Source organism: Phoca vitulina, unplaced genomic scaffold (assembly GCF_004348235.1).
Source record: "Phoca vitulina isolate PV1807 unplaced genomic scaffold, GSC_HSeal_1.0 scaffold10, whole genome shotgun sequence".
Taxonomy (NCBI): Eukaryota; Metazoa; Chordata; class Mammalia; order Carnivora; family Phocidae; genus Phoca; species Phoca vitulina.
In genome coordinates, this window is record NW_022589713.1 from 33,507,134 (window position 1) to 33,519,337 (window position 12,204).

General features: G+C 36.6%; 1 protein-coding gene across 1 annotated transcript in view; it reads left to right on the plus strand.

Moving 5' to 3' along the window:
• Positions 1 to 12,204, plus strand: part of UBE2E2 (ubiquitin conjugating enzyme E2 E2) — a 369,519-nt gene that overhangs the window by 273,040 nt on the left and 84,275 nt on the right. The window contains exon 4 of the mRNA XM_032408792.1: positions 8,510 to 8,642. Within this exon, the coding sequence (XP_032264683.1) occupies positions 8,510 to 8,642 (133 nt within the window). The remainder of the gene's footprint in view (positions 1 to 8,509; positions 8,643 to 12,204) is intronic.

Here is a 12,204-nt window from a genome sequence, read left to right on the forward strand (position 1 = left end):
CAGACTGCTAAGAACTGGAAAGAAAAATATATGAAGGAGAAAATATTAATCATTCAGTTCTGCTTAGAACTTAGTATACAAAATGGATCTTTTCTATCACCACTGTTGTATCCTAATCTCCTAAAATGTGGTGGACTTTGGTGTTACTGGTCTTCAAAAAAAAAAAAAAAAATTACTGCGTACAAATATAGGAAACCTCAGGAGTTTATGAAATACCATTCTTCATTTGCCCTCTCAAGAGCTATAATCCTGTCCTGTTTTCTCAATACCCTCTTAGCTATAGGGGATTTTTTTTTTTTTTTTCACTATCAGAATGAATTCTTTTTTTCCTATGACCCGAATAATGCTGTTTCTTAAGATTTCTTCTTTTCCAAGTATTAAAATTCCCATAAAAGATTTATAATGCTGTGTTTACATAGGATGTTACCACTTCCAAAGGAGTACTTAGCCTTTGAGGGTAAAGGAGATGTCCCCAAGGAGAATGTAGCTAAATTGAGGCCTAAAGGACAAATAGAATGGTCAGACCTACAGAGAATCTTATCCAAAGCCAGGAGGCAAAAAAAAAGTCCAGCTCCCTTGAAAGTTTTATAAGTAGGTCCAATATGACTGGAGAATGGAGCTGGAGGAAAGGGGAGTGGCAAGGGATGAGGCCAGAGAGGTCAGCTGGAGGCAGATCTTTTTGAAAGACTTTGTATGCTTCAAAGGAATTTGGGCCTGATCTTGAAGGTATTAAGAAGTCAGAGAAAGCAGGAAAACAGAAGATCCCATTTAAAGGATTTTCTGGAAATTGCCCTATCTGCAGTTTGGTGGATGGATTGAAGGAAAGCAAGACTGGAGGTAGGGAAATAGCGTGTTGGTGCCATCATCTAAGTGAGAGCTAATGCAGCCAGTAGACAGATGATAGAGATAGCTTCTGTAAGCTTTGGGGAATTAAGAGAAGAGAAGGAGGAAGGAAGCATAGTCAAGGATGACTCTTGGGTTTCCTGCCCGGTTAGAGGTTCCATCAGTGTTAGATAGGTTGTCAGAGGCAGATAATAACATACCTAGAATGAAGATGAAGAAACAAGGTAACTGAGGGTAGAACCCCTAGGAAAGGAGACATTGAAGAGATGTTACTGAAGAGGACAAAAGAATTGGAGAAGTTACCCTAAAGTGTAGAGAGAGACTCTTGGAGAGATACCTGGGGAAGAGAGTTTTTTAGGAATCAGGGAGTAGAAGCTACAGTTTCAATAAAATGAAAACAAAAGGCACTGTTGGATTTAGCAACAATTAGGTCAGCTCATGGCCTTGAGAAAAGTCTGAAAACATTTTCCCCCTTGAATCTCCCCACTTCCACATGTTTTTTCTCATTTCATTCATACAGTGGTGGTATTTCCCCTCTTTAGCTGCTTTTCCTACTGTCCTTATCTGTAACTGGTCTGGGCCTTGCTTTCGTATTTTTTTAAAGGATGGGACTATTCTTTCCTTCCAGTTTGACATTAGAGAAACATACATTATTGTGTTATAAGCAGAAAGCTCAAGATTCCTGCAGCTGTTTACTCTCAAAGGGACTTTGGACATATGTGCAGCATGTCATTTGCCTGTGAACATTGTGCTCATCACCGAAAGGGATGAATTCAGCTATGTGGAATCTGACATATAAGCAGAGATTTCCAGAGCTCCTGAGAAATCCCTCGTACTGTCTTCTCTTCACCATTCTGTCCCCATCAATTTCAGGTTATTGTTGGCACATCAGAGATTCTCTACAAAGGCAAGTTTCTTGTCCTTTGGAGCCAAGATCCCTACGTTGCCTGGGCTGCCTTACTCTTTTTCTATCTTAGAGTCGATGTTAAATGAAAAGGCAGCAGGCACAGCCAAAAACTCTTGGTCTTAGAGTCACAGCTGTGGCACAGCACACTGAAAGTATTCAGATGTATGTAAAACATCTTAGGATCTTAAATAAAGACACAGTGAGTGCTGAGTCCTTTTCAGCATTTTTATTGTACATGTGTAATATTTCATATGTGTAGAAGGGCTCATCCACTGTAGGCAGCAGCATAGAAAGCTGAACACAGGGGCGCCTGGGTGGCTCAGTCATTAAGCGTCTGCCTCTGGCTCAGGTCATGATCCCAGGGTCCTGGGATCGAGCCCCACATCAGCCTCCCTGCTCTGCGGGAAGCCTGCTTCTCCCTCTCCCACTCCCCCTGCTTGTGTTCCCTCTCTCGCTGTCTCTCTCTCTGTCAAATAAATAAAATCTTTAAAAAAAAAGAAAAAAAGCTGAACACAGTTTACAAGGTTGATTCTCTAACAGAATTTCTCCAAGCGGCAACTTTGGTTACAACTAATTTGTAATTTGCTAACTGATATTTGCATTTTAATAGATTTATCTAATTGCATTTTATTTTGAAATGTAACTCTGTTAGCTGTGTTTATCTTTCTTCTTTAAAAAATAAAATCTGAAAATAAAATTAAGGGTATTGATCATTAAGAATACTGCAAGTGAGAAAACATTGCTAAATAACCACATACCTAAAAATCCTGACGTTAAATAAACGTTCCATTCAACGCAAAATTGGATTTCCTGGAAGTGGCAGCTTTGATTTCTGATGGTTTCCAAAGTTCTGCCCTATCTAAATACACACCCTAAGATTAGATTGCAGGTTGATGATGGTGATAATGGTGGTAGTGAAAATGATTATTAATGTCTGGGTCTTGGTAGCCTGTTTTCTAGTCCGGGGATCTTGAAACCCTTCTTTTAAAATCACCAGGCAATTAATCTTTTGAGTGTGGTGGTGAATTCTGTATGATCCACAAAGCATAACAACACCTAGAATAGCAGCAAACATTTGGAAGCATACTGTTTGAGCCACTACAGGCCCCCTTTTCCAAGCTCTACTAAAACTTCACTTACTCCACAAGGTTCGTGCTGTAATTGCCTCATTTTGTAGATGAGGAAACTAAGACACTGAAAGATTATATGGGGAGATTACATATTCACCCAGGGCTCTTACAGGCCTTACATGCTAGGACTAGGATTCAGAAAAGCAAGTCTGACTTAGAGTCCAGTCATGTTCTTCATCATCATTCTATAGTGCCGTTGGCTGCGGCACTAACTTTTATTTGGTCAGCTTGAGGGGGAAGTGATCATTGAAAATATAAGATGGTCTGCAGCTTCTGCTTCTCACTTTTTTGGTCCAAAGTATATAAAAGCTCATTCTTCTGTTTTATATAAATCCAAATAATTCTGACATATTAAAAAAAAAAAAACTCATTTGGTCAGTATGGGCTACTGGAGCTACTAGATCTGTATTGCCCAATATATGTGACCACTAGCTACATGGAGCTATTTAGATTTAAATTCATTAAAATCAAATGAAATTGAAAATCCACTTCCTCATTCTCACCAGCTCCATTTCAAGTGCCTGAAGGCCACGTGTGGCTAGTGATTACCATACCAGATAAGGATAAGGACTAAAACATGTTCATTATCACAGAAAGTTTTATTAGACAGCACTGCTCTAGAACAGTATTGTCTAATAGAAATACAATATGAGCCACTTGTGTAATTTTAAATTTTCTAGGAGCCACATTAAAAAATAAAAAGAAATAGGTGGTAAGTTTTAATATCTTTTTAATTCAGTGTATCTCAAATATTATTATTTCAACATGTAATTAACAAGAAGTAGTGATGTATTTTACTTTCCTTTGCATTGTCGTTGAAATTCGGTATATATTTTACAGTTACAGCATATGTGAATAAGTAGCCACATTTCAAGTGCTCAGTAGCCACATGGCTACCGTATTGTACAACACAATTCTGTACTTTTATTCCAGGATTTCTCAACTGAAACATATCAAAATGGGAGTGGGACAGAGGGCTGTGTAGTTCAGGAACCACTGCTCTAAGCTTTGGAACCGCAAGTGGTGTAGACATGCCCCTTGTAAGATGATAGAGGAGGCCAGACTGCTGAGACTTAATCTGTATATATTAGAGAAGTATTATAAGTTTTAGATGCATTTTAAAACACCAGTCTGTGTTCAAGATAGTTTGTTACTACTAGTATTTTTTTTAAAAGGCACATTTGGACAGTATAAACCAACCCAGAGGGGCGCCTGGGTGGCTCAGTCGTTAAGTGTCTGCCTTCGGCTCAGGTCGTGATCCCAGGGTCCTGGGATTGAGCCCCACATCGGGCTCCCTGCTCCGCGCGAAGCCTGCTTCTCCCTCTCCCACTCCCCCTGCTTGTGTTCCCTCTCTCGCTGTCTCTCTCTCTGTCAAATAAATAAATAAAATCTTTAAAAAAAATAAAAAATAAAAAATAAACCAACTCAGAGTGATAATGTTAGCTGTGTTATTTAATCCATTGTTGATAACAAGATAGGTGACTGATTTCAGAGAACTAATAAAATATGGTTTTCTCACTGAGAGCCAAATAAAATTTAAAACGAGCACTAATTGAATGTAAATAATTTACAGGCATTGCCTGCTTTTGTGAGATATCTCTTGACTTCTATTTCTGAGTCCCTTCCTTGGTGGCACTATTTGGTGACTTCTCAGCCTAAATTATATAATTAACTGTGATGACCATTCTTGGAAGGTCATCTTAAAATTTCTCAAAGTGACTCAGAGAAATTATATCTTGGTATTTGGGAAACATGTCTATGCACATTGTTTCATAGCCGTGTTCTCACTGTGTGTATTTTTTAAATTAAATTTCTTCATCTACCTTGAAGTAATGTTGTAACTACAAACCTATAATTTACTCTACTTTTAAGTTCTTCCTTCTGATAAACTTATCTATTCATATTGGGTCTAATTATAGCTCAGGGCGTAACCATGTGTATTATTCATCTGAATAAGTGAGCTTGTCTGGCAACAAGGGGCTATTGTTAACAAAGCTTTGTTGTCATCTGACTGTATTCTGTCTGTACCTCACTGTCAGCTTCAGGAAAGGTTAGGTCAAGAGAAACATGCAGCAGGAGTGTTATACTCTCGCCCCTTGCTCTGCTTCTCAGCACTTTGCAATAAACTTGGCTATGATTTTTTTTTACTTCATCCTTTTTAAATAAGAGAGATCAAAACTGGAGATAAAATTGAACTTTTCTTCGTTCCCTATCTTCAGAGCTATCCCATCACCCTATTCCTCTTTTCTCCTTTTCCCTGCACAACCACTGTCATGAATTTAGGCCTATCTTTCCAGTTCATTTCTTCAAAGACTTTGACATAGATATGTATCCATAAACAATATAAAATACTATTTTATATTTCTAGTTTATATAATAAGATCACACTGTACATATGCTGCAAACTTGCTTTCCTCATATAGCATTTTAGTAGACTTTTGGGACATCATTGTTCTTAATGTGAAAACTTGGTACATATATAAGAACATATCTAACACATAAATAAGTTATGAGACCTATAGTAAAACAGGTAACTCCTGAATCCACCATATATACTGAAAAGTAGAACATCACCAGAACCATTGAAGCTCCTGTGTGCTACTCCTCCACCATCTGATTCTACCCAGGAAACCACTCTTTTGAGCTTTGTTCTCATTCATTTTCTTGCTTATCATATATGTTTGTGTCTTCAACAATGTATTTTCTTGTTTGCTTGTTTTCAGACTTGGTGAAAATAGTATCATACTGTATATATTCCTTTAGACTTGCTTTTTTATTCAATATGACACTTTTAAGATTTATCCATGTTAATCAGTATGTTTTCACTGTTGTGTTGTATTCCTTTGGGTAAATTTATTCCTTTTTCTGTCAGTAGACATTTGTATTGTTTCCAATTTTGCTATTAAAAATAGTGCTTCCATGAACATTCTTGTATATGTTTTCTGGTGTACAGGTGTAAAAGTTTCTCTGGGGTATGTACCTAGGAGTGCAATTGAAATGTTGTAATATAGGAGTGTATAGATTCAGCTTAACTAAATAAGTCCACATTCTTATCCAAAGTGATTGAACACTCTTCAGCAATGTATAGTTCTTGTTTTTCCACATCCTCATCAGCACTTGGTTTTGTCACGCATTTATCTTTGCCTGTACATTGTGTAAAATAATATTGAACTGTAATTTTAAGTTTCATTTCCCTGATTTTAATGAGATTGGATATTTTTCATACGCCTTTTGGCCATTTATGTTTCTTCTTTCTGGAAATGCCTATTTATGTCTTTTCTAAGGGATTGCTAGTCTTTTTCTTATTGATTCATAGGAATTCGTATACTCTGGACACTAGAATTGTGTCAGTTTTATGTGATCCAAATATCTTCCCTGGTTTGTGGCTTGTCAGTCTCTTTAGGCAACCTCTAAAACTTCCGACTTTTGCATTGACGTGCTTAATCCATCTACAACAAAGGTTTGTATGTTTATTGAAGTAGAAATCCAGTTTCTCTATTTGCCATATACAAAAACTGTTTTCTTAGCCCCATTACTTCTGACATATATCAGATTCGTGTAAGTATGTGGAAAAGTTTGAGGGATTTCTTTGAGCTTCCAAACACATTTCAGAATCAAGTTGTCAAGTTTCATTTTTTACGTAACTGTTAGACTTTTGATTGGAATTGCATTGGATCAGTTTGGGGAAAATTGACATCTGTAGGATGCTGGGTCTCCCTACTCATCAACTTGGTATCTCTCTCCATTTATTTAATTCTCTTTGTATTTCAATAAGTTTTATAATTTCCTCCATTAAAATCTTATATATTTTTATGAAATTTATTCATAGGTTTTTTGTTATTTTTAATACTATAAAAATATTTTAAAATATATTTTCTAATTTTGTTGGTGTGTTGAAATGCAGTTGATTTTTCATATTGATCTTAAATCTAACCACTTTGTAAACTCTTTTAAGTTTAATAAATTGTGTATAGATTTTTCTGTGTACATAAATTCTGCAAATGCTCACAGTTTTATTTTTTCCATCCCAATCTATACCTTTTGTTTTTTCCTTCCTTGTGTCTTTCATACCTTGATGAATATGATTGCTAGTGCACGAATGATTAGAAGTAGATATAGTGGGCATCCTTATATTCTTCAATTTTAAAGGGTGTGCTTTTGATATTTTGTCACTGAATATATTAGTTGCTGGTAGGTTTATGGTAAATGCTATTTATCAGGTTAAAAAAGTTTCCATCTATTCCAGTTTGCTAAAAAAATTTTTTTATCATGAATGGCTATTATTAAGCCTATGGAGTACTTTTCCTGCACCCATTGAGATTATCCATTTTTTTCAACTTTAATCTCTTAGGTAAATTACATTAATAATTTTCTATTATTAAACTATCCTTGCATTCCCAGAATATATCCCAACTTAGTTAAGATGCATGCTTTTTTGATATACTGCTTAACAGTGAGGTTTTTGTAGATATAAACTAATTTCAAAATAAGAAAGAGTAGTAGCTAAATTTTTGTTGGCAATAAAATCTTCCCCAAAGGGCTGCCCACTTTGCTATAGGGTATGAGGGTAATTTATGGCTATTAGATGCAGGTATTAGCTTGATGTAGCAAAAAAACACTGAAAAGCTAAATTATAATCTCATTTGCCCTTCTGTTCACTTGAGAGATTATAATTCAGTTGACTCATGTGGGCCTTATTTTCCTCAGTGAGTTTGTCTGAGACTCAGAGACAGATGTTTACTACTAGTAGTCATGTGGCTTCACTTGCTTTCCTCTTAATCCATCATCATCAAACAAACATGTACTTACTAGGCCCTAAGACAAAGCAAAAATCTATTCCTCAGGGAACTTCTAGGGAGGGACAGAAAAGTAAACACTTTAAAAACAGTTATAGGGGATTCCTGGCTGGCTCAGTTGGTAGAGCATGTGATTCTTGATCTTGGGGTTGTGAGTTCAAGCCCCATATTGGGCAAAGATCTTACTCTAAAAAAATTTTTTAATTAAAAACATGGTTATAAAATGAAATAATACATCTTGTTTTCTATAGACCACACTATTTATGATACATGGGGGTTGAGGGGACAGAGATTCTTTGGCTGGAAAGAGAGAAAAGGGGAAGCTTGAGATGGGATATGATACTTGAACTGAGTTTTATGAATGATGAGCATTTACTGATATCCATGAGCCTCATTTGTATTCTCAGTTGTTAACAAAGGAATTAGACTACTTTTTATTACACTTTTTTTCTCTAATGGCCCCTCTGTCTTCGAAAATTTGTCTCTTTCACCCTATGACTGTATCATCTTTTTCAGGATCTCACAAATAATTTCATGCTTTATTAAATATTTGTGCTCCTTCCTCTGGTCTTTGGTCCTAGGAATCTTTTGTTCGGTAGGTACAGAGTTGTGAATGGCAAGACAGAATCTTCCTTGTTCTGTTTTTTAAGTAATACCAACATCTTTTCTTTATAGAGTATTGATGATATTGACAAATGAATCATCATATAGAATTACCTGATTTGTTATGTTTTTGTGGAATTGCTCAATTTATTGTTACCATAAATAGAATTTTTTAAATTCCAGGGTTTACATAATCTCTAAGCACATTTCATTTGTATGTCTTATTTCAGTGCTGGACCCAAAGGAGACAACATTTATGAATGGAGGTCAACTATATTGGGACCCCCAGGATCTGTCTATGAAGGAGGGGTGTTCTTTCTTGACATTACCTTTTCACCAGACTATCCGTTTAAACCCCCTAAGGTCAGTATGAAGTGTTCATCCATTTTTAGCAATATGTATTGTTGTATATGTATATACATATACATATTCTTAAATATACATATCTAGGAATGCATGTCTATTCTGTTAACATAGACAACTTCCCAGGGCTAATTGTATGTAAAAGGAAACAGAATGTGAAAAATTATAGGCTATTTCCCTACCCTGTCCCCTTACTCATATTTCATTGCTTTTTCTCATCCTTTCTCAGTGTCTCCTTTCTGTGGTTTATGTTGTAATGTAACATAAAACAGCACATTATGGGTGGAGCTAGGTGAGGGAGAATGGGCCTGCACCAGCCCTGCAACCCAGAAAACCAGACATAGCCTGAAGCTGGAGCCAGAGCCAAGCCCAGGAGCCAGACTAAATGCGGAGGGAGCCCCACTAAGGCAGGTCTCAGGGCACCAGCCATGGAGTGTTGATGCCTCCACGGTTCGGCTGTTCACATGAAGTATACATGCACTAGGAGGGAAAGTGTGACCTACAGAGACTTAAGAGTGATGCCAAGAAGATTTAGTGAAAAAGTATTTGTAAAAGTTGATTACTATAAATGACTGATTAATGAACCATAGGGGAATTTACACTTATTTAAGACAAGATTATATACTTTAAGAATTCTTCGCATTCCTTTCTACTGCCTGTAATTCAGTCATTTGATGAGTTTAAATTTATTCTCCACTTTGGAAGGGAAAAGACCCTAAGGACAGTGACTCTCTGCATTGGCCACCAAGAAAAAATTCTCATTTGGCCCGACTTTAACCTCGCAGTGCAGAGGGAAATAAAACTTGCTTGGGTTGTAGGTTGGAAGGGACAGTTTTAGAAAAGCAAAAATAGGACTATACCTTTAGCATGAATTTCTGTAATTCCCCTCCCTCCCTCTTACCCTTTCTCTCTTTTGTCCCCCTCTCTTCCGTTCTTCCTTCCTTTCCATTGACGCTTGGATATTGTTTTGTTACGAAAGCAAAAGCAATAACTATAATTTTACCAAAGAAGAAAGCAAGGCACGGAGAAACTAAGTAACTTTCCCAGCATTACACAGCAAGCAAATAGTAGTGTCAGTATTTGAACCCAGGAAGTCTGACTCCAAAGCCCATGTTCCTTTCTACATTACATGGTACATTTTACCCAAGCTGACAGAGCTGGTGGCACTGGTGATCACCCATACCTGCATTAAGTTGGTTTTCAGGGATGAAGCCATAGTACATCTAATATTTATTTTCTCCTTTCACTTAATGGGAACCTTTTGTCTTTCATTCTACTTGGGACCAGCCCATAAATCACCTGGAGTACTGACTGCACTGCTAGTGATGTGAGGACCTATCTCTGACAGCCTCTTCAGTAAAGGAAATACAGAGTGGGGAAGGGGAGGGACAATTCAGATCAGGCAGTTGGTGCTGCTTGTGAGTTTGGAATAGGCTGCTCTGTACATCTGAAATACACATCTCAGAAAATGTGTGGGCTTATCCAAGTTCTGCATGACAGAAATGTGTAGATTAAAACTAGAAGGGAGATCTAACAGATTAGATAGAATAACTCAGTTTCCAAAAAGGCCTCAATGGACTGAAAGGATGGTCCAAAACAAGATGGAATTTAACACAGCTAAATGTGTTCAGTGACAATCAGAAAGAAATCATGATGCATGAAGGAAAAACCTACTTTATTTTCATATAAATAAAATTTGTGGGCTTTTGGCTGACTACAATTCTGTGGGAACTTAAGGTTCTTGAAGCCTTAAGGAGACATTTTTAGGAGTACAATCCTCGGAACTCCGAACCATTCGCACTATATCTGGAGTGCCTCAGTCACCCCTAAGTTCTTCGTTTTGAGAACAAACAAGAATAAGCTGGGGAGAGAGAGTCATCTACATTCTTGAACTTCTTCACTGGGTAAAACACTACAGTGGGTATCAGTTGTGCCAACTCATTTCTTTTCTAAAACACCCTACTAAGGCTTGGGTTTTCCCTTTCACAGATGAGAAAACTTAGATGAGGCTTAGAGAGGTTTCCAATAATAGAGAACCAAGAATTTACTGATTTCCGACTTCACAGACCATGTACCTTCCACTGAATTATACACCGCTAACCTGGAGATGTTCGCTAGTAAGAATAGGATGTAGGAGGAATGTGATATCTGTCCTCGGATGTTTTAGGAACTATGATGTGGGTTAGGATTTAGGCCTTATTTTGGATGGCTGGATGGAACAAAAATAGAAGTAGGAGGGTGTCAGTTACTGGGAAGTAGTTGTTAATTCTTATGAGGAAAATCTGACCCACAGAGGCATAGTCTGCTTTTGAATAGCTCTATGTATGAGACAGTGGGCTTCCTTTTACTCAGAGTAAAATACTGGCCAATATTTCTGTTTAAAAAAAAAGCAGAATTAGTACGTGTCAGGAATAGTACCAGAAAAAAATAAGTTCCTCCACTGAATGAATTTGAATAAACAATCTCTTAGGACAAAGGAAAAATTTAATTTTGGTAACTCAAATCACAATTTAACTGCACATTTATTAGAAACCTGTGGGAAGTTTTTGAAAGCAAATAATCACCACCTAATTTATCAATTTGAGAAGCCAAATTTTGTAGGCAGATATGCTATTCTAAGTGGGGGAAAGTTTGTGGGTGTCTTGGAAGCTGTTAACTAAAACAAAGGCATTTTTTATTAATACTTTTGAAGTACCATGTCTGTGCCTTTCTAATCTCCTATTATTCTAAATAGGCTGCATTTAGAATTGTCCTGTTTTTGTTTTGTTTTTTTCTCTGTCACCCTCGTCCTTTTCCTCAACCTTAGCCACATATTTTAATGAAACATTTCCCAGTGCTCTGAAGAATGAATCTGGATAGCAGTAGGTGTTAGAATTATTGGTGAGACCAGAGGTTCACAAATACATTTGATTGGCTATCTAATGGTTATCAGATATCCATACCATAAAATTAGTGTATAGCATAATGGGATCCATGAGATGACTTTTCCCAAACTCTTACACTTGGAATCCTTAGTGAGGATTTTAAATGCTTTCGTGCTCAGATTAAATAATTTAACATAGAAACCATTTCACCACATTTATCAGTTTAAAAATATCAGTAAATAAACCTCTATGACTTAAAATGTGAAAAAGTAAATAAATATGTAGTGCTCCAATATATCACGTAAATGTCAGTGAAGTGATTTGGATGTCTCTTCAAGCCATACGAACTTTTTGGGAATAGGACTTCATTAGTTTGAATATCCCACACTCCACTAGCTAATTTTTCAAAATCAGATGAGCTATTCCAATAATTTCTTCCAAAATTCATCTAAATTTTAGTAAGGCAAGGAAAACAATTTTTAATTGATTATGTAATGTTCACTAAATTTAGTATACTAGTTTTAAATAGGTCAAGTACTTGTTATGCTTGCAAGTGCTATATCTTAGTACAATTCTTAGCACATTGATTTTCTTATATAATCAATATGTTTATGCCTCTTTTTACTAAATCTACAGGAGTTGTATTTGTATGACATTGTTAACTGTGTTTAAAGTATCTGATGCCAGGTCTTCAGGTG